Source organism: Zea mays, chromosome 8, assembly GCF_902167145.1.
Source record: "Zea mays cultivar B73 chromosome 8, Zm-B73-REFERENCE-NAM-5.0, whole genome shotgun sequence".
NCBI classification, from domain to species: Eukaryota; Viridiplantae; Streptophyta; class Magnoliopsida; order Poales; family Poaceae; genus Zea; species Zea mays.
In genome coordinates this window covers 24,701,933-24,729,393 of record NC_050103.1, presented here as the reverse complement: position 1 = coordinate 24,729,393, position 27,461 = coordinate 24,701,933, and the positions used below count along the sequence as shown (strand labels likewise).

General features: G+C 48.2%; 1 protein-coding gene across 1 annotated transcript; it reads left to right on the top strand.

Annotated features, from left to right (window-relative positions):
* Window positions 1–10,277: 10,277 nt before the first annotated feature.
* On the top strand, window positions 10,278–12,653 carry LOC100284370 (gibberellin 2-beta-dioxygenase). The gene is made up of 3 exons (NM_001371985.1): window positions 10,278–10,765; window positions 11,309–11,654; window positions 12,165–12,653. The coding sequence occupies exons 1-3, from the start codon at window positions 10,344–10,346 to the stop codon at window positions 12,405–12,407; spliced, it is 1,011 nt and encodes a 336-aa protein (NP_001358914.1). The 5' UTR covers window positions 10,278–10,343; the 3' UTR covers window positions 12,408–12,653.
* The last annotated feature ends 14,808 nt before the right edge of the window (window positions 12,654–27,461 follow it).

Below are 27,461 nucleotides of genomic sequence, written 5' to 3'. Positions count from 1 at the left end.
TCTTCCAAGCGCCGAACTTTGTCGCAATAGGCCTCCATTTTTTTATCGTGGCAGTGGGAGTTCTTCATGACTTGGTCAATGATGAGCTGCGAGTCGCCCCGAGCGTCGAGGCGCCGAACCCCTAGTTCGATGGCGATGCGCAACCCGTTAACCAAAGCCTCGTACTCGGCCACATTGTTTGATGCTGGAAAATGGAGGCGAATCACGTAGCGTACATGTTTCCCGAGGGGCGAGATGAAGAGCAAGCCAGCACCTACTCCAGTTTTAATCAGCGACCCATCGAAGTACATGGTCCAAAGTTTGGCCTAGTTCGGAGCTGTCGGCAACTGGGTGTCGACCCATTCAGCCAGGAAGTCTGCCAAGACATGGGACTTTATGGCCTTCCGAGGGGCGAATGAAAGTGTTTCGCCCATGAGTTCCACTGCCCATTTTGCTATCCTACCCGAGGCCTCTCGGCATTGGATGATCTCTCCCAGGGGGAAGGATGACACCACAGTCACCGGATGAGACTCGAAGTAGTGTCGCAATTTTCGCCGTGTCAGAATTACTGCGTATAATAGCTTCTGGATTTGTGGGTAGCGGATCTTGGTCTCGGATAGCACCTCGCTGATGAAGTAGACCGGCCTCTGGACGAGCAGTGCATGTCCTTCTTCCCGTCTCTCGACTACGATCGTGGCGCTGACCACCTGAGTGGTTGCGGCTACGTAGATCAAGAGGGCTTCTCTCGGAGCGGGGGGCACCAAGATGGGCGCATTGGTAAGGAGTGCCTTTAAGTTTCTGAGGGCTTCCTCGGCCTCAGGGGTCCAAGTGAAGCGCTCGGCCTTCCTTAAGAGGCGGTACAAGGGCAATCCTCTCTCGCCAAGGCGTGAGATGAAGAGACTCAAAGCCGCAAGGCATCCCATGACCCTTTGTACTCCCTTTAAATCTTTGATGGGTCCCATGTTGGTGATGGCCGTGATTTTCTCTGGGTTGGCCTTGATGGCTCGTTCGGAGACGATGAACCCTAGGAGCATGCCTCGGGGGACTCCGAAGACACACTTCTCGGGGTTGAGTTTCACTCGTTTTGCACGCAGGCACCCAAAAGCCACTTCGAGGTCGGAGAGGAGGTCGGAGGCTTTCCTTGTCTTGACAACGATGTCATCGACATAAGCCTCGACCGTTCTACCGATGTGCTCTCCGAACACGTGGTTCATGCACCTTAGGTAGGTTGCACCTGCATTCCTCAAGCCAAATGGCATAGTAGTATAACAATACATGCCAAAAGGCGTGATGAAAGAAGTCGTGAGGTGGTCGGACTCTTTCATCTTGATTTGGTGATAGCCTGAATAGGCATCGAGGAAAGACAGGGTTTCACACCCAGTAGTGGAGTCCACAATTTGATCGATGCGAGGCAGAGGGTAGGGAACCTTTGGACATGCTTTGTTTAGACCAGTGTAGTCTACGCACATCCTCCATTTCCCACCTTTTTTCTTTACAAGTACAGGGTTAGCTAACCATTCTGGATGGTATACCTCTTTGATGAACCCTGCAGCCATCAGCTTGTGGACCTCCTCGCCTATGGCCCTGCGCTTCTCTTCATCAAAATGGCACAGGTGCTGCTTCACGGGTCGGGCATCGGCTCGGATATCCAGCGAGTGCTCGGCGACATCCCTCGGTATGCCTGGCATGTCCGAGGGACTCCACGCAAAAATTTCGGCGTTTGCGCGGAGGAAGTCGACGAGCACAGGGTCGAGCTCGGAGCCGACCCTGACGTGCTTGCAGGCATCGTTGCTGGGGTTGAGGGCGACGGTCTTAACCGCCTCGGCCGGTTCGAAGTTGCTGGCGTGGCGCTTCGCATCAGGCGCCTCCTTGGAGAGGCAATCCAGGTCGGCGATGAGGGCCTCGGACTCGGCGATGGCCTCAGCGTACTCCATGCATTCCACATCGCACTCGTAAGCGTGGCGGTACGTGGATCCGACGGTGATGATTTCGTTGGGGCCTGGCATCTTGAGCATGAGGTACGTGTAGTTGGGGACGACCATGAACTTGGCGTAGCATGGTCTTCCCAACACCGCGTGATAGGTCCCTCAGAACCCGACCACCTCGAATGTGAGGGTTTCCCTGCGGAAGTTGGAGGGAGTTCCGAAGCAGACGGGCAAATCAAGTTGCCCAAGGGGCAGGACGCGCTTACCGGGGACGATCCCGTGAAAGGGTGCTACACTAGCCCGGATCATGGACAGATTTATCCCCAAGAGCCCTAGGGTCTCGGCGTAGATGATGGTGAGGCTGCTGCCTCCATCCATGAGGACCTTGGTGAGCCTAGCGTTGCCGATGACAGGGTCGACGACGAGCGGGTACCTTCCTGGGCTCGGCACATAGTCGGGATGGTCGCCTTGGTCGAAGGTGATGGGCTTGTCAGACCAGTCTAGGTAGACTGGCGCCGCTACCTTCACCGAGCAGACCTCCCAGCGCTCCTGCTTGCGGTGCCGAGCCGAGGCGTTCGCCACCTGTCCGCCGTAGATCATGAAGCAGTCGCGGACCTCCGGGAACTCCTCTTCCTTGTCGCCCCCCTTCTTGTTGTTGCCTTGGTCCTTCCCACCTTCTGTCGAGGGTCCCGCCTTGATGAAGTAACGCCGGAGCATGTCGCACTCCTCAAGGGTGTGCTTGACGGGACCCCTATGATAGAGGCACGACTCCTTGAGCATCTTGTCAAACGTGTTGACTCCTCCGGGAGGCTTCCGAGGATTCCTGTGCTCGGCAGCAGCGACGAGATCCGCGTCAATGGCGTTGCGTTTTGCTTGCGCCTTCTTCTTGGCCTTCTTTTTCGAGTCACGCTGAACGGACGCCTCGGGGGCGTCTTCCTTCTGTCTTCCCTGAGGCTGCTTGTCCTTCCGGAAGATGGCTTCGACCACCTCCTGACTAGAGGCGAACTTGGTGGCGATGTCCATCAATTCGCTCGCCTTGGTGGGAGTCTTGCGCCCCAGTTTGCTCACCAGGTCCCGGCATGTGGTGCCGGCGAGGAACGCCCAGATGACGTTCGAGTCGGTGATGTTGGGCAGCTCGGTGCGCTGCTTTGAAAACCGCCGGATGTACTCTCGCAGGGATTCCCCTGGCTGCTGGCGGCAGCTTCGGAGATCCCCTGTAGCGTAGTCGGTCCGAGTAGGGATGGCAATTTTACCCGCGGGTTCGGATATCCACGGATATCCGACCCGTCGGATTCGGGTTCGGGTACGAAATTTAACCCGCGGGTCTCACCCATACCCGACCCGTGATAAAATCGGGTCGGGTACGGGTTTTATCTTGCACCCGCGGGTCTTGGCGGATATCCGAAATTATTTGAGTTTTCACTTTTCAATTTCAGCCCACAAGAAAACCAGCGGACCGGCCCAATGTCCATCTCTATTCACCAATCACCAGAAACCCTAGTCTCACTCTCACACGCAGGACAGGACGCAGTCACGCGTGTCTCTCTCTCTCTCTCTGTCTCTCAGCCGCCACCGTCCACCGGCCACCGCCAGAAACCGAGCGTGATCGTCCTCTGGTTCATCGCACGGCCGCCAGTAAGCCGGCTCGTGGGACAACGCTAGATCCGCCCCGGCGGCGGCCGTCCATCGCACGGCTGTGTCGACGTCGAGACGCAGACGCAGGCCGCTCGCTCCTCTGGTTGCCCTGGTCCCTGCCGGCTGCCGCGGTGCCGCCTGCGCCCTGCCCACACAGCGACCAGCGTGGCAGCATCCCTGGCTGGCAGGCGCCCTGCCCAGTGCGGCAGGCCGGCAGCGCCCCTGCGTCAGCGACTCAGCGTCTCCAAGAGAAATTAGCGTTGGACACTGCAGCAGCACTATCATTGTCTCCAAGGGAAATTAGCGTTGGACACTTGGACAGCAAGCAGCAAGCCCGCCAGACGCTAGTGCACACTGCACACGCACACTGCACACAGCACTATCTTGTTTTTTTGTTTTACCTTGTCATTTGTCAACCATGTGTCCATGTGTTTTATTTGTGTGGAGTGTGATTATACCCGCGGGTATCCGATACCCGCCCGATTCCTGATGGATACGGGCACGGGTACAAAATCCTACCCGCGGGTATAGTCGTGGGCAGGTATGAGTAATACCCACGGGTATTGTCGCGGACGGATATTTACCATACCCGATCCGAACCCGACCCATTGCCATCCCTAGGTCCGAGGCCCAGGTCGGGCGAGGCGGAGACTTCTCCTAAGGCCGAGGTTGAGGCCGAGGCCTAGGGTCGGGCGAGGCAGAGACCTTCTCCCGAGGCCGAGGTTGAGGCCGAGGCCTGAGGTCGGGCGAGGTGGAGCTCCCTGTTGCGCCCGAGGTCGAACTCGTGGAAGATCGTGACTCAGTTTTACCCTGGTGGTTGGCACAGCAGTCGGAACGGGGTGAATAGCGTTGTTTTCCTATCAGATCGGTCAGTGAAAGGGGCGAAGTGACTGCGGTCACTTCGACCTTGCTGACTAAGGCACGCGTGTCAGGATAAGGTGTTAGGCGATCTCCGCATTAAATGTGCATGCGATACGGTCGGCTGGTAGGGCGATCCGGTCGAGGTCGCTGCACGACAAAGCTTGCCCAAGCTGGACTTCAGGCGAGCCGAGGGTGCGCTCACTGCCTCAGGAGGCCCTCGGGCGAGGTGTGAATCCGCCCGGGACTACTGTTCCCGCCCGAGGCCGAGGCTGGGCTCGGATGAGGTTGCGTACCTTAGTAGACGAGGCCCTGACTTGAACCGCGCTTTATCAGTTGTTTATGGTTTGTTCTGAAGATGTTTTCCGGTCGTGTTTAGGAGTATTGGAGGTACCCCTCATTACGGTACCCGACACAAATGATGATAGGTAGAAGACAAAACAACTAATGAGATCACCCCCTTCTCTTATTATTTCCAAACTGGGTATTACAGAAAGTTATGGTACTTAATATTTAATTGTACCACCACATATGTAATATGAAAGCTCAAGTTAAGATAATTTTATTGTAAATATTTATATGCTTTACAGGAGGGGGGAAATCTACCACTCTTATATTTTAGTTCGATGCAAATTTAAAATAAGATTGTCATATTGTTGCCAAGATCAATTTATATTGTTGATGTCATGGCCACCATAAATAAATCAGATCAAATCTAATAAAATAAAATATAGTGCTACAGTCTTATAGGACGGGTAAGATATAAATTGGTATACATCATTGCTGTTCTCTTTTCCCATGAATGTTTATAACCTTTTTTCATATTTACCAGTACATCTCAATATTACTTACCCGTGTGGAAACAACATTGCGCAAGAAGTGTTAAAAGAGAACGGTTTTTTTTAAGGTTCTTTGTTTTGCTGGTGTCCTTAATTTTATTCTTAGTCGTGTCTTTTCAGTTTTGTTCTTCTAGTACTATAGATCAGAAGGACGAAACAGAGAGAAAAAATACAACTAAGGAAGGTAACAAAACTAAAAAAAGTCAATAATTTCCTGACACAAAAGGGCAGAGAGACATGTACAACACTTATATCGCATCTGGCCCAACAGGATCAAACTTAACAGCTGTGCGTTAGGCCCATTTTACTGCGACGTCGGTGCGTTATCGGGCTAGAATTTGCTAGGTGGGTGGGTCGGGCCGTACAGCAGCCATGCGAAGCGAGAAAACAGAAAACGATGCAGCTCTAGTTTTTTTTTTCCATAGGCAAACCATACCAAGTTTAACTAATTTTATAGAAAAATATATATAAATAAGTGTACTGTAAAAATACAGCACCGTTTATTTGATAATGAAATTTATGGTTTTTTTATATAAATCTGAACAAACGTAAGATGATTGGCAACGACGGGCGTGTGGCGCTGCTCCGCCTCCGCAGGCCTGCGTGGAGAGGCAAATGTCTGCGCGTCACTACTACTCTGCGGCCCCACCACCTCGGTCACTGAAAAACAAATTATTAAGAGGTTAACTTGCAAATTTTAATATGTTTTTGGGACCTCTAGGTGATAGATGTACAATATGCCGAAGCGAGATCAGCGGTGGCGACGATAAGGGTGCAGTAGAGGCGACGACGACGACCTTCCCCTTACTAGTAAGGCTGCTTCTAGTATAGTAGTAGGTCGCGGATGCGGGGTCGCATATATACGTGGAAAATGAGCAACAAAATTGTCTAGCTTACGCCTTCTTCCATGGCGTATGAAATCAGGCTGTCTTCTGATCTAGATAGAGTCTAGGGTCGAGATCAATATAATCCAACGGCACTGGCACTGGCAGGTACGGCACGTATCATAGGTTTACAGGTGTGGTGTCCGCACGACGGGGATCCGCTGGTTTGGGGCAGCAGAAAAGGCTGACTGGACTGGGCGTACCGGGTCTGATGAAATGATGGACAGACGGACGGACGGCGACAGCTAGCAGGCGTACGTCGTCGTCGATGGATGGGCTACCCTAACACTGTGGATTGACCTGGCCGTACGGACGGAGTACAGTACTATATATGGCACATGTCCCCATCACCGGGAAGGGAAGGTCTAAATAAACTCGCCGGGAACCCGCCAGCAGGTAATTAGCGAAGGACCCGCGAGCCTCTTGCATGCTGTCTGGTGGATGCGAGGGGTAGTTAGCTATCGTGCTGATGAGGATTACTACAAGTGCGCGATCCGTCCATATCCTCCGGCTGCATGCAGACACGTGCGTCGTCGTCCTCCGATCCAGCGCCATGCAAGTTGCTGCTGTGTATGCATGTGCACCTGGACCTGGACCAAGCGGCCCATGGCCACGCAGGCTAAAGTACAAGCGGCTGTTTTGAGTCACCGAGCGTCAACGACTCGTATCGTACGCACCGCTGCCCTAGTGCCCTGGCTACTGCATGCATGCTTTACTCCTCGATCTGTCCTTTCCACCTCAGTATACATTCTGATGAGTCAAACCGTCTATATATAATAAGGAATACAAGAGGGGGAAAATTGGTGTGGTTTTTAAGCACGAGGGGTGAAATAGTGTGGCGGCCCTGTTGGATGAACACGCATGAACAACTCACGCATTCATCATTTCAGGTGCATGTCACACAGCCAGCCTTGCAGAGGGCCGGGCCGGGAGGGGGCTGGCTACACGACGACCTCGTCTCTATCATGCACACTCAGACACTGCTGGATTCGGTCGGGCATGCAGCTGCAGGTGAGGTGTCTGTACGTGCTGACTATCTCTAGCCCCTGTGCGCACCCCGCAGCTCTACCCAGAGACACAGACACCTGATGATGCATGTGGCCGTCCGTTTGGATTTGGATCCACCGGCGGGGAGACCATGCATGGCCGCCTTCCTTTTCCTCCTCGATCTGCAGCTGGGCCGGCTCGTCTCTCCTCTCCTCTCTCTCTCTCTCTCTCTCTCTCTCTCTCTCTCTCTCTCTCTCTCTCTCTCTCTCTCTCTCTCTCTCTCTCTCTCTCTCTCTCTCTCTCTCTCTCTCTCTCTCTCCTTCCATCTGAGTTGACAACGCCACCGCCGTGCCATGCATATATACGGCAGCTAGCGGCACTGAAACGCCGCAGCAACACCTCCGTCCAGATCATCACGAGTCGCTAGCTGTCGCCGCTGTTTACGTTGCGATCGCCGGTTCGGCGCTGTGGCACGCACACTACAGTGCCGGGGAAAGGGACCTGTCGAGAATTCCTTCTCCTGCAAGTGGTGGTTATCATATCATGGGCCGGGCCCGGGGCCCCCCACACCCCCGGCCGGCGGGCGGGCCTGCCTGCCTCCCACCCTAGCTCCTCGATCCAACCATTTCGTCAATGACAGTCGACAGCCGGACAGCGAAGCAAATTGACGGCCGCTTCTCCTGCTCGATCACACATCAAACGCAATGGATGCACCCTCTCTCTCTCTCTCTTTCTCTCTCCTTTTCTTTGTTTCACATCTTTTCGTATCACGTCATTGAATCAATCGCGCGCTTCGATCCTCCGTTTTCGCTCGAGTTGCTGTCGAAATCTAATGCCGATGGCGAGAGGCTGGAACGGGAGTCGGTCCACGTTGCAATCTGACCCACACGGTGTAGATGGCTACTGACTGTGTGACATGTAATAAAAGAACGAAAGCGCACACGCGCGCACAAAAAAAAAACTGCAGCTAGCACGTACTGGTGCAATGCAACGAACGAGCCTCGATCGATCGGACATGAACATGGTCATGGTGTTGGCGACTTTGATCCTTTGAGTAGATGATCTGCTGTACGTACGTCAAGTTATCGAGTAGATCAATTGGTCCTTATCATACCAACATTCATACATTGGGTTAGCAATCTGTTTAGCGCCGGCCACTATGGAGGCGCGCGGCGATCATCTTGACATGTGCATGGAGGGATTTATCTAGGTAACAACACATCAACTTGGTGCTCCCAAGATAGGGAAGGAGCTGAACATGCCATATGATATAATTGATCTTCGTGAGGCGAATGATAAATAACATCATGATGTATTGGAATAGGAGCAAAGGTGGTGGGTCATAAGGACGACATCATGATGTATTGGAACAGAAACGGAGGTAGGTCATATTTGACATGGTGGATGGAAATGAGGAAGAAGTATGGATGGCAATGGGTCAGGTTTTAGACGGGTGGAGCAAAAACCCGCCCATGATCGCACCTGTGATGTCTACCTAAAAAACCACCCGCAATAGCACCCACGAGCACCATTCTAGACCCGCACTCAAACACGTCGGATTTCCGGTCACCAGCGGGTTTCTACCCGATAAACAATTTTAAACAATAATTCGGCTATAAACAATTAAGTACCGGTAATAATTGAGTTATATCTATAGATTTTTTAAGCCTTGTTACGTTGAGCAGCCACAAAACATTTCATGAATGATTAGCTAAGTTACTTATTCAAAACATTTTTCTATTGTATCTTAATCATTTTTGCACATAATAAAGAATGAACTAAATTTCGGATCGGTGTGGATCACCCACGGGTTAAAATAGAAACATGTACTCACGCCTTCAAAACTCTGGGTCAAGTGCGGGACACCGATGGGTTAAAATAAAAACTCGTATCCACATCCACGAAACTTCATATTAGGTGCGGGGTACTCGCGATTCAAAACCTTCACACTTACCCGCACCCGTCGGTGCTGCAAGTTAAATTGTCATTCCTAGGAAGAAGGAATGGAAGTTATGGTAGAGATATTCTAAAAATGTTTCCTTAGCTTTGGTATCATGTTAATTGAATTGCTAAAAGACTATCGATCGACCCTACGAGTTAAAACCTATTCTTTATATAGATCACTGATTTTATCTCCTATTTCAAAGGGGGAGAGCTCCTGAAATCAAGATGTTGCTAAAGGAAAACATAATATTATTCTATCATATTTTATCTCCTATTTCAAACAATATTTTCCACTGCCATATACATACAGGCCCGTGCCAGAGGACGTGCGGGTGCGGGCTGTGCACCGGAACAGGGCCCCTAAATATTTAGGGCCTCCAAATGTGTAAATTTACAGTACATTTATATAATAGTCTATTTTTGTACTATATAAAAACACAAGTTGTTTTGGTTCCACCTTGTCTTCACATTAAAATTGAAAAAATGTTAATATAATGTCGGATCACTTTGCCAATTAGTATGAATGCAATAGAGATAATAGTTAGCTGTTAAAATTAGCTAAAGACATTCAAACAATATAGCTAATAGCTCGGCTATTAACCTCTTTTAGTAAATTAACTAATGGTTAGCTAGCTATTTGTTAGCTAGCAATTTTCAGTCAATTAATTATTAGCTTTAATGCATTCAAACATCTCTAATTCTTTATTAATATGTCTGTACGTATGCTTTTATTCCATGACGTGAGGAATGAGTTTAGCCATAACCCGCATACCTGCAATTTTACGATGTTTTGTTCACCGATATCTAACGTCCTCGACTAGTAAAGAGGTCTTATTTTAAAATCTGTACAGGGCCTCGGATTTTGTCGGCACGGCCCTGTATACATAAAATCTGTTAGACATTTAGACACAGCCTTAGAGACTTAACTATGTTCAAGAAGACGTTGTTTCATGAAAAAGAATAATGTTGTACCATCTAGACATAATGTTAACAATAGCAAACATTCTCTTGTCAAACTAAGTTATGGTTCATCTTGCGTGTAACTAACTTCTGTTTCTACATTGTAGATCAGACGTACGGCCAGTGATCTCGGCCAGCGATGCTTGATCGTACGGCCAGAATTACCACACCACGCTGCGGTGAGGACTGAGGACTTCCCCGCGCGCCACTGCTCCGCCCGCGTCCGCGTCTATACAAAGGCTGTCGCGCTCGGCACTCTTGCTGTCGCGCTCTGTGCACAGACGACCTTCTTCCCATCCCTTCCCTCTGCTAGTCTGCTTCGTTCCTCGGCCATGGTGGTCCTCGCCAAGGGTGAGCTCGAGCAGATCGCCCTCCCGGCTGCAGAGCCGCCCCCGGCCGACGTGCGGTCGGTGGACCTGTCCGCCCCGGCGGGCCCCGCGCGCGAGGCCGCGGCGCGCGCGCTGGTGGCGGCGTGCGAGGAGCACGGGTTCTTCCGGGTGACGGGCCACGGCGTGCCGGCCAGACTCGTGCGCGCCGCGGAGGCCGCGGCGGCCGGGTTCTTCGCGCGGCCGCAGGGCGAGAAGGAGGAGGAGGGCCCCACGCTCGGGTACGGAAGCAAGCGCATCGGCGGCAACGGCGACCTCGGCTGGGTCGAGTACCTCCTGCTCGGTGGCACACCCGCCGCCGCGCCTTCCTCGGCATTATTGCCCTGCGCCGCCGCCCCGTCGCCGTCCGCGCCGGCCGGGCCGTTACGGTGAGTCGTCGACGCCACTCGCAGCGGGGCAGAACGGTGCCGGCGCTCGGCGTTGCAGGTTGCACCGGCATCTCGCTTCGCTTGCCTCCTGAGTCCTGACTCCTGTTGGTTTCCCTTTGATACGTGACTGCTTGCCTGCCCTGCATACAAACATGCACACAGCACACACATAGCAGATAGCACCCATTTGCATTGCCTTTCCTTGGCTCCATGCTCTCTGCTCGTGCTTGCAATCTGTCACGTGGAGCAATACAACACCAAGCATACGCACGTGCTCGTAACACAAGGAAGAACATTTGTACGGTGGAAGATGAGACTGCCCGTCGTGGCAGCGGGCCCACCGGCCGTGGCCCGTCCCCGTCTATATCAATCTGCGTCTTGGCTAGATCGAGCCTCGAGGCATCATTTTCTTGAAGGAAAAAAGAGAGGAAGAAACCCAGACGGAAAAGAAAGAGTTCCTTGTGATCTTTTTTCTTTCCGCCTGCTTCCATGCATGTTTGCCTGACAACATTTCTGTACGGTGTCACGCGCACGCTGACGCAGGGACCTTCTGGACGAGTACACGGTGGCGGTGCGGCGGATGGCGTGCGCGGTGCTGGAGCTGATGGCGGAGGGGCTGGGCATCGCCGGCGGCGCCGGGGACGCGGTGCTGGCGCGGCTGGTGGCGCGCGCGGACAGCGACTGCATGCTGCGGGTGAACCACTACCCGCCGCGGCCGGCGCTCAACCCCAGCCTCACGGGGTTCGGCGAGCACACCGACCCGCAGATCATCTCGGTGCTCCGCGCCAACGGCACCTCCGGCCTGGAGATCGCGCTGCGGGACGGCGCCTGGGCCTCCGTCCCGCCCGACGGGGACGCCTTCTTCGTCAACGTCGGCGACACCCTGCAGGTATATATACCGCCTCTGCTTACTGTTACACACAGTATTAATTATTCTTTTCTTTTACCGTACGTGCCATCGTCAGCCAGGCATCTCGATCGATATATGATGAGTAATCAGCCACCAGCCGTACTTGAGATCTTTCGATCGATCAGTCAACAACAAACCGCATCCGTCAAACACGATGGAGCTCACGATCGACACGTACGTGATTAGCACGTACGAACGGAGTACACATGCATGCACGTACGATCATATGCTTAGGTAGTAGGCCCCAAGTGTGATGCCCGTGAAACGCTAGCTGCTAGTCTGCTACGTACCTGGCCGTCCACGTACTACAGCATTCGTACGTTGTTCAGAGACGGGCCGGCCAGCCAAATGTTTAAAGCGGCGTACGCTGCTGCGTCTGCATGCACATGCTAGCTTAATAATTCTTTGTTCCCGCGACACGTACGTACTGATGCTGCAGCGCTGTGCCTGTGCCTGTGCGCGCGATCGACCTGAACGTGCATGATGCAGGTGTTGACGAACGGGAGGTTCAGGAGCGTGAGGCACAGGGTGGTGGTGAACAGCGAGAAGTCCCGGGTGTCCATGGTCTTCTTCGGCGGCCCGCCGCCCGGCGAGAGGCTGGGCCCGCTGCCGCAGCTCCTGGGCGACGGCGGCCGGAGCCGGTACCGGGACTTCACCTGGAGCGAGTTCAAGACCAGCGGGTGCAGGACCAGGCTCGCGGAAGACCGCCTGTCCCGCTTCGAGAAGAAGTAGCTAGAGGCTACGTCATTTGCATGACCGGCGGTAGGATCGATTACCATGTATGCTTCTCTGTATATGTCAGTTGCATTGCCACAGCTCTAGCTACTGGCGCCCGTACGTGTATATTAGTGGCCATGCTCGTATTGTACGTGCACGTGTATGCACGCATATACATGGTGGCACCACACAGGGTATCATGCATCCAATGTTATCTATTATCCATGGAGTACCAACCATGCATGCATGGTCCTGTTATTAGCTTTTACAATTACAATTATCCCCCGGTGCTTCCAGACAGTCCAGGCGTCGTACGTGTGCGGGTGTCGGTAAACCAATCAGCGGTGCAACAACGTAGGCATGATGACGTATTACGCACAGCCACCAATGATGCTGGCACAGGCAGAGATCCAAGTAGGACTATCTATCAGGACTAGAGATAGCAACGAGGAATTTCTCGTCCGTTTTAGCTCTTCATTCTCATCCTCGCGACAAAAAAATTCATTGTGTGAATCCCACGAACACTTGCCACTTGCCAGTGACATTTCTTATCCATTTCTTATTCATTGTGTGTCTCCGCTTAAATTATAATTATAACGTACTTCATATGTTATTAATACAAAACATTATCAGTTATACACATTATCAAATGCAAGAAATCATTTTGTGTATATCAAAATAAACACATTTGTACAATGAGGGGTCTCATGAGAAGGTAATTATTTATTTTTATCATCAACTATTACATGTAAACTTCACCATGTGTAAGTTTAACGGGTCTCCGTGGGGGGACAACTTTCCCATCCCCGTTCCCGTTTACCCATCAAAGAAGAATTTTTCTCGTTTACATCCCCGTGTAGAAAGAAACTTCCCATTTTCATCCCCTACTGGAAGAATTCCCGAGGGAAATCAGGGATTAGGTCCCCATTGCCATCTCTAATCATGACTGCATGTCCCTATACACGTCCGGGATGACAAACCAGTATACTGATGCTAGCGAAAGTATCTAGCTCCTCACCGTTTTCGGTAATTAATAATATTATAAGACTATTGGAACTGGCATATGTTTTATTGAGGCATTTAAGTTTGATCATATTAGAAATATTTGTTTAAGTAATCAATGGTTTTGAAGTTGTAAATATAGAATTTATTTTGATTCTCAAATGATGGATGAAAAGATTAAAATAAAGTAGAGTAGTTTTAAGTTGGTTTAGAGATTTGTTTAATTTGACCGTTCTATATATATATAGGGGACATGAACTAGTAGCTCAATCTAAGTAAGTCTATTGAGTTAGATAGGGTGCACACTAGTTGTCTTTAGCACTAGATATATCTTAGATGAGATCCAAAAGTGCTAAAGGCATGTGTTCTTAATTGATTGTTTTTATAGAGGAAGTCAATAGGCTAGGACTCACTCAATTCACTAGTAGAAAAGAGCTCAAAGCCTGCGGCACCCATAAATTATCACTGGCGGTTTCAGTTATCACGCGCCAGTAAAAAAAACAAGGTGGACCCGACTTAGGAACCGCCAGTGGAAACCTATTCTGTTACACCAACCGCCAGTGGAAACCTATTTCCACTGGCGGTTGGTGTAACAGAACCGCCAGTGTAAAGACCCTATTTACACTGGCGGTTGTGTTAAGATAACCGCCAGTGGAAATAGGTTTCCACTGGCGGTTTTTCAAACCAACCGCCAGTGAACTGTCTGTTATAAATACCCATCTTCCCCGCGACAGTGAACTGTATGCTCGCAGCCAGCTTCCATTGGAGGCGATTTTGGAGGTCCAGATTTCACAAAAATATAAGGGGGGAGGTTTTGGTCTTCATTTCTTGGAAGAAGGTGGATAAGAAAGGTTGGTTTATGTTTCTTTGTCAATTTTTGTTCATTCTTGCTCAATTTTAGCCACATTTTGGATCTAGGGTTTCACATGTGAGAGAGAAGAGTATAGATTGGTAATTTTCTCTATTTTCTCAAATGAGGTTGCATAAGATGGTTAGTTTTTGTCTATTCCCTCTCTTTTTCATGTTTAGTTGCTTAATGAATGGTGAATGTGTTGTATGGAAGATTAGTTTAATTATGTTTCAATTGTTAGTTATTGTTTATTTTTTGCTCAATTTTAACTACATTTTGAAACTAGGCTTTCACCATATGTTAAAGATAGGTTTGGGTATTAATTTTTTTTTGTTTATTAGTTGCTAGGAAAGTTTGGCTTATGTTTCTTTTGCCAAATTTTGTTTATTTTTCCTCCATTTTAGCCACATTTTTGGATATAGGGTTTCACCATGTGTTTTATGTTACTTTTTTACAGGTGGTGATGGAGAGGACATCCTGGATGTATAACTTATCAAGGCTAGATCCATCATACATATCCGAGGTCCATAGGTTTATTGATGTCGCTACGAACCATGCTTGGAGAATAAAGACAAAACACATATATTGTCCATGCATGGACTGCAAAAATGCTGCTGTATTTAATGACACAGAACAAATCATATCTCATCTGGTATGCCGAGGATTTATGAAGGATTACACAATTTGGACAAAGCATGGAGAGGGTAGCTCTTCGCCTTATACGACTGGAAACCCTGAGAACATCGACGACAGATTTCAGTTCGTTCACGAGACACACCAACCTCTTCCACAGAGCGAACATGTAGTGCAAAATGTTACTGATCATGGTTACGCTGGAGGAAATGAACATGATAGACCTCATGTTCTGCCAAGTGTTATGGATGAGGAAGATGCAGAGTTGCTAGAGGCAATGTTGCGTCGTCATACAGATCAATCGATGTTCTTAATGAAAGGTATGGAGTCCCTAAAGAAGGCAGCAGAAGAGCCTTTGTACGACGAGTCTAAGGGTTGTACCAAAGAGTTCACGACGCTCCGGTCTGTGCTAAAGCTGTTGATGTTAAAAGCTAAATATGGTGTGTCTGATGCTGGCTTCGATGCGTTCTTGAGTATTATCGCAGACATGCTTCCAAAGGAGAACAATGTGCCTGCTAACACGTACTATGCAAAGAAACTAATCAGTCCGCTCACTATGGGTGTGGAGAAGATCCACGCGTGTAGAAATCACTGTATCCTTTATCGAGGTGATGATTATAAAGACTTGGAGAGCTGCCCAAAGTGCGGTGCAAGTAGGTACAAGACGAATAAAGACTATCGAGAGGACGAAGAGTGTGTTGCATCCGTGTCTAAAGGGAAGAAGCGAAAGAAAGCCCAAAAAAAGACTTCAAAATCCACGAGCAAAGAAAAAGAAGAAGTAGACTATTATGCGCTCAAAAAGATTCCTGCTTTGGTGATGTGGTACCTCCCCGTCGTCGATCGATTGAGGTGTTTGTTCGCTAATCCTGAGGATGCCAGACTTATGAGCTGGCATGCTTCTGATGAGCACAAAAACGATGGGAAGCTTCGACATCCAGCCGATGGGAAGCAGTGGCAAGATTTCAATGACAACCACCGAGACTTTGCCGATGAACCGAGAAATGTTAGGTTCGCACTGAGTACTGATGGAATGAACCCATTTGCTGAGAGGAGCAGCAAGCATAGCACATGGCCGGTGATCCTCACCATATACAACCTTCCTCCATGGTTGATGCAGAAACGGAAGTACATTTTGCTAACCATCCTTATTTCTGGACCTACACAACCTGGAGTTGACATGGATGTATTTTTGGAGCCCTTAATGGAGGATATGAAAATATTGTGGGAAACGGGTGTTCAAATGTTGGATGAGTATCGTAAAGGTTCATTCACGCTGAGAGCAATTCTTTTTGTTACGATCAACGATTACCCTGCTCTCTTCACATTATCAGGCCAGTTTAAGGGAAAGGTTGGTTGCACAGTATGCATTGATGGAACTGCTTACGTATCCCTTGCTGCATCTAGGAAGATAGTTTACATGAGGCACAGACGCTTTTTATTGGAAGGACACAGGTACCGCATGCGATCGATGGTATGCACGTTCAGAAGAACGTGTTTGAAAGCATAATGGGCACCTTGCTAGACATAAAGGGCAAAACAAAAGAAGGGCTCAATTCACGCATGGACTTGGTAGATTTAGGCATAAAAAAGGAACTACATCCCGTTCTTCAAGAAAATGGGAAGTACCATCTCCCAGCAGCAAGCTACAATCTCAATGTAGATGAGAAACATGCGATGTGTGTTTGGCTCAAGAATTTGAAAGTCCCATCCGGATTCTGCTCTAGCATACGGAGTATTGTGTCAATGAAAGACCTGACAATCACCAACTACAACTCACATGATTGCCATGTCATGCTGACTACATTCCTACCTATTGCCATCAGGGCTATAAATCCTTTGTTTTTAAAGATGGCAATCACACGGTTGTGCTACTTTTTCAACAGGATTTCACAAAAGGTAATTGGCCGTGATGAGTTGGCATCTCTTCAGGAATTCGCAGTGGAGACAATATCACAGTTTGAGATGTGTTTCCCTCCATCGTTCTTTGATATTATGGTGCACCTTGTGGTGCACTTGGTGCCACAAATAGAGGCATTGGGTCCTATGTACTTGCATGAAATGTGGACGTATGAACGTTTCATGTCAATACTGAATGGCTATGTATCAACCCGTGCTCGTCCCGAGGCATCCATGATAGAGGGGTACTGTACCGAAGAGGCCATTGAGTCCGGAGCTCCATTCTGCAATAGTATCCTAAAAGACCAGGTTGCAATAGGTCTGCCTCCGTCACGACACGAGGGTAGACTGTATGGAAGCGGGAGGATGGGACGGAAATCTTTCATCCCACCGGATTACGATATAGTACTTGAGGCACATCAGAGCATCCTACATCAGCTAACAATAATGGAGCCATTTATCCAACAACACATCAATGAGCTTCGCGAGCAAAATCCTGGGCATACGGATGATTGGGTAATGAAGCAACATAAGCAGCGGTTCAACACATGGCTAATGGTGAAGGACATTCCACGTGGAGAAACAATAGAAGAACAAACCATCAAGGGCTTGGCATCTGGACCATCACGCCAGGTCACAACATGGCAAACCTATGACATTAGTGGATTCACATTTTGTACCAAGTCCAAGGACAAAAAGAGCATGTCACAAAACAGTGGTGTTCGATGCGAAGCCATAGATGATGAAACTGGTGAGATTATTACATATTTTGGCTTTATTGAGGACATATGGGAACTAGACTATGGTACATTTCAGATCTCGGTTTTCCGATGTCAATGGGTTGAAGACAAACATGTCACGGTAGACAACTATGGGGTCAGAGTTCTTGATCTAAGTAAGGTAGGTTACAAAGATGACCCATGGATCCTTGCTAATCGTGCTGCACAGGTCTTCTATGCTGAACATATCATTTCTAACAATGAGAAGAAAAGCACCGACAAACCGAAGCATGTAGTTTTTCCTGGAAAACAACAAGCTATAGGAGTTGATGGTGTATCTGATTTAGAGGATTTTAACCAGTTCAATGACATGTCTCTTTTCATATACCATCCAACCAAGATAAGGAACGTTGAGCGAAGCATCCCACGCAATTCGATGCCCTGGGTACGCCACGATGGACAAGGCAGAACAATAGCTCCCTAGATTATATAGTTGTCATGTAATTGATTATTGTTAGGACATGTCATGTAATTGATTATTGTTAGCGACAAACCGAAGCATGTAATTTTACACGACTTTCTAGAGAGGAGAGAGAGAGGATAGAGAGAGAGAGGAGAGAGAGAGGATAGAGAGAGAGGAGAGAGAGGAGAGAGAGAGGAGAGAGAGAGGAGAGAGAGAGGAGAGAGAGAGGATAGAGAGGAGAGAGAGAGAGGATAGAGAGAGAGAGAGAGAGGAGAGAGAGAGGAGAGAGAGAGAGGAGAGAGAGGAGAGAGAGAGGAGAGAGAGAGGAGAGAGAGAGGAGAGAGAGAGGATAGAGAGGATAGAGAGAGAGGATAGAGAGGAGAGAGAGAGGATAGAGAGGAGAGAGAGAGGATAGAGAGGAGAGAGAGAGGATAGAGAGAGAGAGAGAGAGAGGAGAGAGAGAGGAGAGAGAGAGGAGAGAGAGGAGAGAGAGAGGAGAGAGAGAGGAGAGAGAGAGGAGAGAGAGAGGATAGAGAGGATAGAGAGAGAGAGGATAGAGAGGAGAGAGAGAGGATAGAGAGAGGAGAGAGAGAGGATAGAGAGAGGATAGAGGAGAGAGAGGAGCTAGGGAGAGGAGAGAGAGGAGAGAGAGAGGGAGAGGGGAGAGAGAGGGAAGAGAGAGGAGGGAGAGGGAAGAGAGAGGAGAGAGAGGAGAGAGAGAGGGGAGAGAGAGAGAAGTAATATATAAATATATATATTATGTATACTAAATATATATATTTATATATTTAATATGTACAAAAATTTATATACTTAATGTATGAATATACAATAAAAAATAATATACTAAAAACATTTCTACTGGCGGTTGACAATGAAAACCGCCAGTAGAAATCATTTCTACTGGCGGTTGACAATGAAAACCGCCAGTAGAAATGATTTCTACTGGCGGTTGTCATAGAGAACCGCCAGTAGAAATGGCCTCCACAGTCTGTGGATGGTATTTCTACTGGCGGTTCTCTATGACAACCGCCAGTAGAAATGATTTCTACTGGCGGTTTTCATTGTCAACCGCCAGTAGAAATATCTCCTATATAAAGGAGCGCGCGCGGGGCCGAAAAATTCGCTAAGTCTCTGGCGCCCTGTCTTTCCATCTTCCCGCCGTCAGGCTGCCGAATTTTCGCCCCGGCGATCTTCCTCCGTGCGCCGCCGTCGTCCACGCCGTCGTCCACGCCGTCGTCCCCGCGCCGTAGGTGAGTTCTTCTCTCTCTCTCTCTCCCTTTCTTCGTTCGCTCGGGCTCGGTCTAGGAGTGAGAGGGAAGAGAGAGGAGGGCGCGCGCCGCCGCCGCCGCCGCGCGCACGGGCGCACGCCGCCGCCGCGCGCACGCGGGCGCCGCCGCCGTCTCTGCATAGAGTGAGAGAGAGGAGGGGCACGCCGCCGCCGCCGAGAGGGAGGAAGAGAGAGGAAGGAGAGGGAGAGGGAAGAGAGAGGAGGGGCGCGCCGCCGCCGCCGAGAGGGAGGAAGAGAGAGGAAGGAGAGGGAGAGGGAAGAGAGAGGAGGGAGAGGGAGAGAGATAGAGGGAGGGAGAGGAGGGTGAGAGAGAGAGAGGAGGGAGAGGAGAGAGATAGAGAGAGGGAGAGAGATAGAGGGAGAGGAGAGAGATAGAGGGAGGGAGAGGAGGGTGAGAGAGAGAGAGGAGGGAGAGGAGAGAGATAGAGAGAGGGAGAGAGATAGAGGGAGGGAGAGGAGGGTGAGAGAGAGAGAGGAGGGAGAGGAGAGAGATAGAGAGAGGGAGAGAGATAGAGGGAGAGGAGATAGATAGAGGGAGGGAGAGGAGGGAGAGGAGAGAGATAGTTAGAGGAGGGAGAGGAGAGAGAGGAGGGAGACATATGTGTGTTCATATGTGTTCAATATATATATGTGTTCATATGTGTTCAAATGTATGTGTTCAATATATATGTGTGTTCATATGTGTTCAAATGTATGTGTTCAATATATATATGTGTGTTCAAATGTGTTCAAATGTATGTTCAATATATACATTGTAATTTTATCCGTCACAACTCGATAATATACATATCCGATCCGATCCGAATTCGATCTGAACTCGATAATTTCCGTACGACTCTCCCTCTCTCCCTCTCTATACGTCCTATGCGACTCTCCCTCTCTCCCTCTCCTCGTCCTATATGACTCTCCCTCTCTCCTTCTCTATACGTAACTCGATAATATCCATACGATTCTCCCTCTCTCCCTCTTTATACGTCCTATGCGACTCTCTCCCCGTCCTACACGATACTATACGACTATACGATACGTCCTATACGATACGTCCTATGCGACTCTCTCCCTCTTTAGGGTTAAGGGTTCGGGTTTTGGGTTAAGGGTTAGGGTTAGGGTTAGGGTTAGGGTTAAGGGTTCGGGTTTTGGGTTAAGGGTTCGGGTTTTGGGTTAGGGTTAGGGTTCGGGTTAAGGGTTCGGGTTTTGGGTTAGGGTTAGGGTTAAGGGTTTTGGGTTAGGGTTAAGGGTTATAGTTAGGGTTAAGGGTTATAGTTAGGGTTAGAGTTTAGGGTTAAGGGTTCGGGTTAATATGCTTACGTTAATATGTGTTAATATGTATTTAATTATTGCTTATGTATTTGTATATATATAGCTCAATGAGTTCTCCGATCAAGGACCAAGATTTAGTGCCCGAGCACATGGACAAGAGTGTTGCTAAAGAAAAATCCAGCAGTGAAGGATATGAATCGCCTAGCGACCCTTTTCCTACCACTAGCATAGATAGGGCCGCTCTCCGTGAGTTGCAACGTGACCCTACTTATGATCCACGAGAAGCTGAGGTAAAAGTACGCATCTTTAGCTTCGTATGTGTACCCTACTGATTTCACATGCATGATCTCTTGTGCATTTTATTACATGAATAGGAGGTCATGTCTGAATTTCGTGCGATACTCGAAGAAGCCGTGGCACGAAACGAAGACGTACCGGAGCCGACCCAAGACGCACCGGAACAGACCAAGACAACAACCGAGACGTCAAGGAAAAGGAAGCAGAGCGATCGAAAAAGAGGTGACAGGGGGCTGAACAAGTTTCCCGACAAAACATACAAAATCTCAGACGTGAGCCCGAAAGGTCAGCCCCTTGCTCCAGAAGAGGCACTACCTAAGTTCCGGAATGCACTTGGGTTTTTAGTTAGAGATAATCTTGACATAACAATACGACAGTGGAGAGATGTGTCAGATGATGTCAAGAATCAAATATGGAATAAGCTATTAATGAGGTTCGTTCTGCCTCGGGGTTCAGAAGAACTCGTGAAGGAATACACGATGAAGCAGCTTGCGATAAATTTCCGAAACTGGAGGTCTGAGATGAACACAAAGTTTGCAAAGAAAGGTCTGGACCCGACCAAAAAATATAAAATCTCAGCAGGTCAGTGGGCAGTATTTTTAGAGCAGAGGAGCAGCCCTGATTTCATATCTATAAGTGAGGCAAATTCTGAACTATCAAAGAAGAACAAGTACCGCCACCACCTAGGCACAGGTGGTTACAAGCGTCAGGTTCCTAAATGGAGACAAGAAGACGCCGAGAAGAAGGCCGCAGGGTTGCCGACACTGTCCGAGCAACTTGGTGAAAGGGCGGCAAATTGGCTCCGTGCTAGAAAACCAAGGGAAACCGAGACCGGTGTATCTTTTGATGATCCCATTGTCGAAGAAGCGGCAAAAAACATATATACAATGGCAGCTAAGCAGAGCGAAGGAACTTTTAAGCCACAAAGGGAAAGAGACATCCTAACGGCTGGTCTCGGTAACCCTGAGCATCCTGGCCGTGTACGAGGAATCTCGTCTAAGGAAGGATGGAAGGAAGGATTCGGACAACAGTGGGAAGGTCTGTACAGGAAACGTGATCGATACAAGCAAGAGATGGCAGATTATTTTAAGTTGGAGGCCAAGAAAGAGTTCAAAGCCATGATGTCTCAAATGCTATCGAATCCTCCTCCAGAATTGATGCAACAGTTGGCGAGTGCGATGTCTGTTCAACAGATGACCACTCCACAGCTACAAATAATTCCAGCAGCTCAACCGCCGGCTTCCACAGATTGTACGACATTACCAAGCTCTGTTGCTTCAACGGGAAATAAGGACCGTTATCCAGTTGATGACATCACAAGGCCTGTGGCGTGCACACTGGTTATAAGATATGGTATTAACAATAAACGTACAAAGATGGTAGCCACAGGCCTTGCGATCCCAGGACGCAAGTACCATGGAAACGATATTCCAGATGATTATTGCAAAGTAGAAGTGACGACGGTCGTCCAAGGATACGAGGACGACATGCTAGACATCCCTGGGCCCGAAGATATCGAGAAACTTGGACAAGCTATTAAGAATTTTATCCTTTGGCCTCGAAGGGATGTCGAATTGCTTGATTTGTCGAATTCGTCGCAGGCGTCGCAGGCCCAACCGTCTCCGCCTTCTCAAATTGCTGTTCCTATTGTACATCCATCCTCACCTCTTCAAACTTCACATGCTGCTCCTCATCCTTTTTCTGACCCACCGTCTCCGCCACAAGCATCACCATTCAGGGCTCCACCACCTTCTCCTCCCCATCCTCTTGGTGACCCACTGTCTACGCCACCATCAAGGGATCCACCTTCTCCACAGCCATCAAACGATCCACGGCCATCAAAGAAATCTAAACTTCCTATACCAAAATTGGTGTCCCCGTATCAGAAAAAGAAGAGTAAAGCTACTACTGCTGGCACAGTTAGGTTTTTGAAAGGGATTGGACGGAGCCTCACGTCACAAACTGTTGATTTGGCCGAGCACGAGGAGTCTGCAAAAAAGGCTGAGGCAACGGCCGCAAAGATAAAGAAGCCAACTAAGGCAGATTACAAAAACGTGCCTAAAAAATATGTGCCGGGAAGACCTCTGCTACCTCTTGACAAACTAAGAAAGGTCCCGGCTGGTGTTAAAAGGTTGCATGACTGGTACATGCGGGCATCATCGGTTGGCATCGACACAATCAGTGTGCATATACCAGACCATGCTTTTATTGGTTCGAACCAAAAGGCCGTTGTTACATTCGAGGACATGTGGTTAATGATGAACCTTCAGAGACTCGACGTGCAACTTGTAACGATGTTTGCATTGTAAGTGTCGCTCATACTTCCACATATGTGTGTTATTATTAGTGAGCTGTATAAAATTTCAATATCTGACATGCACGTGTGACTTGCAGAATGCAACATGATCAGCAGGAGATTCTTTACGGTACCAAGCCCAATGCTAGTGCCAGTAAAAGGGTTGGGTATCTCAACCCAATACTTATATCCGAGGAAAGCCACACTTTTAGAATCGGGAAAGACAACGATGAAATAAGGGGAAAGACGGACGAAGAAGTTGAGAAGCGTATAAAGGAAATGAAGAAGGATTTTGAAGCTCGATACGCCACATACATAGGACATGCAATGCTTCAATTTCAAGACAGGGAAGCCATAATGGCCCCGTACAACTTTAAGTAAGTGTGATTTTGCATAAATAAAATTAATAATTTCAATACACATGCATCACAAATTTGATTCGTACAGGGACCACTGGATATGCTTCCTCATTTATCCTAAGGTTGGAAAGGTGCTGGTGCTCGACTCCTTGAACTTCGACCCTTCGACATATGCAACATTCCTCAGCATCTTAGAGCTGTAAGCCTTTTCTATGCATGCATACTTTTATCGATTAAAATTTGAGAATAACATGGTGATTCTATTTGAGATCACAGTGCTTATAGATTCTATAAGATGAAAGGTGGAAAGTACGACCTGTCGAAAAAACTCGTGCCACTAGACATCCATCATCACTGGCCGGTAAGTATGTGATTTTATGAATACATATCATACACAATGTTGCAACTAAATAACCAATCTCCCGTTATGTAGTGCCACAAGCAACCACAAGGATCGGTCCTATGTGGATTCTATGCGTGCGAGTTCATGAGAGTGAACGGACGATACATCACGAACCCTGACAAGGTATTATTAGTAATAGTTAAGTATGTATTTATGTCATTAAAGATGCAAATGTGTTATTATTGAGTATAAATAGATAATGTTTATAAAATTCCTTTACAGCAATTTCAACGAGGAAACCCGGAGAACTTGACCGAAGCTGCATTGTATGGCATAGTCGAGGACCTCTGCACATTCATATTGAAAGAGGTCATTCCCACAGAAGGAAAATATCACGATGCTTCCGGGACATTAGCTTTGCCAGAGTTCAGAATACTAACAGAAATTAGTAGATTATCTCTTAGCCGAGATAGTTATTAGAGCTTAGGTGAAAACTTATGATGTATAGAATGCATGAAGCATATATGGTTGTAAACAGAATACTTTGATGTATATAAATGTATGATAGAATTTAATTTCATGTTGCTTTCAATATCAATATAGATATATATATATATATATGTTTGTGTGTGTGTAAATAAATATATATATAATTCAGTATTGTTTGAAATTTTGAAAAAAGGCGGGAAAACTTCCACTGGCGGTTTTATAAAGAAAACCGCCAGTGAAAAGTGCATTTCCACTGGCGGTTCGTTAAGAAAACCGCCAGTGAAAATGCATTTCCACTGGCGGTTTTCTTTATTCAGCCGCCAGTGGAAATGCACTTTTCACTGGCGGTTCGTTAAGAAAACCGCCAGTGAAAATGAACTTTTCACTGGCGGTTCCAAAATAACCGCCAGTGGAAATGCTGATTTCCACTGACCCCTAGCACTGGCGGTACTGAAAAACGCCAGTGTAAATATGTTTAGAACCGCCACTATAGAGCTTCTGTGTACTAGTGATTGACACAACACGATGTTGTGAGCAAGATCTTGAGTGTCCTTCGCGGTAACAAGTATATAATCCTAGTTCTTGATAAAGTTGACGTTTCTACCACCATGCATGTCAACACAATTAGTGGGAAAGATCAATCCCGGTGATATGTACATGCATACCACAACTCAAGATGGATCCACATCTAACAAGAAGAAAGTCTTAGACCTCAAATTAGCTAATCATGAGAAGAAGGAGAAAGCCAAGATCAAGGACACGGATGGTTCAAGTGATGAAGCATACGATGATGTCAATCTTGCTCACACTTAAACGACCGTAGTCTGTGACTATCGTTTACACTTGACAGTAACGTCTGTTATCGTGAAATCGCCCATAATGAAATATTGGCAATAAAAAATCGTGTCAGTACTGGTGTGAGCAGTGACTACTACTACTCCTACACGGTCCTACATGACGCGTGTGAATGCCTGGCTACCTGATCGATCGATCGATCACGCAACAGTCAGGAACACTGCTCGTCGCTAGACAGCCAGCCTGGGAGGAGGCTGGGACCTGCTGCATTGCATTGCATTGCATCGCAATCGCGCGCATCGTGTGGCCCTTCATTCCAAGTTCCAACATGAGTACTTGCAACTCAGACAGTAGGCAGCAGGAGCCGCGGCGCTTTTCCTTGTAAAAGGCGTCACTGTGAGCGGCAGTGCACGAGCGAGAGAGTACGTGCGGGCACTGTGAGCGGCAGTGCGCCTGCCGGCCGGGCCCCCTGGATCGATCGGAGCTAGTGTGAGCGGGCGGCACTGTGCAAGCGGCAGTGCGGGCACTGTGAGCGGCTGTGTTTGACTGGGGAAATGCATGCATGGCGACATTATATTGACACCGCGCCGTGCGACAGCGCGCTAGCTAGGTCATCGTCAGTCAAACCATGAACGTGATGAACCGGCAGCGGGCAGCCGTGGAACTGAGCTAGCTAGTGTGGACCAGGACCACCACTTGAGCCACCTGCGTTATTATCACTACTAAGGTGTATTTGAATACACTAGAACTAATTGTTAGTTGGCTAAGTGAAATTAGCTAGCTAATAAATAACTACCTAACTATTAATTAATTTACCAAAAACAGCTAATAGCTAAACTATTAGTTAGGGTGTTTGAATGTTTCAACTAATTTTAGTTACTAACTATTATCTCTAGTGCATTCAAACACCCCATATTTAACCTGTCATTGGTCGTTCAGAAAAAAAGATATCTCGGTGGGACAGAATTTCTCAGCTACCTTTCCGGATTTATTAAGCATGTGTTTGGTTTCGGAACGACGTGGGTCGGATAGGAGCCGATCCATTTTTTCTGGATTGGGTCGGACCCGTTCCTTGTTTGGTTTCAGTGACATGTTGAACCTAGTTTCTTGTTTCATTACAGGGTTTAAAGTGGGTTGGAACTGCATCATCTCTTGTTTGTTTCGTGATGAGGGATGAACTGAATATGATCACTTTCCTAGTCATATTACCACACACAGGATGATATCTTCGATTTAATAAGATTACATCATTCAAAATAAATGAAACCGGCACTATTTTAATATTTGAGAAGTCCATAAGCACAAGATATACATAAATTAAAACCATTATTAACCAAGTCATAAACTTTTAGTAATGAGTTCTCACTGTTACATTTCAGTCATAATTAAAGAAACATCCCAACAACATCAAGATGCATTTCAATGAATCTACAACATTTGCCATGACTAGCAGGCTTATCTAGACGTTGACGAGCACTGACCTTTACCTGTTCGACGACAGCACTAGCAAGACTCGCGGGTTGTGCCTACTAGAGAACACGCCGGCATCGGAGGGCAGGCGGGAGACTAACATTGGGAGACGCAGCAAGCCGGTGGGGGAGCCGGACGACGCTGATGGAGGCTAGCACGCTGGAGGGAAGGCCGGTGTGGGACTGACGACGGGAGGCAGGCGGGCGATTAACGTCGGAGGGTAGGCCGGTGGGGTCCCTCGTCCAAGCAGACCGGAAGTGGCGGCGCGCCCATGTGCTGGTCTCGAGTGGATAAGGCATGTGTGACGGAAGGATGGAAAGGAAGCGGGTTGAAATGGTTCGTTTATTTTTTAGAATTTCTAGAACCCACATTTTCAAGAAGTATTTCGACCCAGAACCGACTAATCCACGAGCCTTTTGAACTAAACACGGATTATTGTGGATTGAACTCGTTCCAACCTGCATTAACCCGCTAACCAAACACACGCTAAGCCTCGCTCCATGCTTGTTGGATGCTACAGTACCTGTCAGTCATCAAGAAATAGATTCCAGGGTGTAATATATAGAATTTCCCGGCTAGCTAGCTTAATTAGATCAGGTAAATAACGATGCAGTCCTAAGCGTTGGCGTTTTTACCATTGCTGACAAAGCATGATCTCACGTTACAACATAATTTACATCTCATATGCCATCTGTTCTAAATCCGTATTCGAGGGGGGAAAATGACGTTCTAGCTACTACTACACTATCGTCAGTCCGCGATGCATGCTTTAGCGTACATAGCTGCTGCATGCCTGTCTGATTTTTTTTTTGCTTTTTAGCTATTTTTCTGACAAAAATTTACACTTAGACTCCTGGAAAACTTATATCCAGTTTTGGACCCGATACTCGGCGTCATAGCCTATGG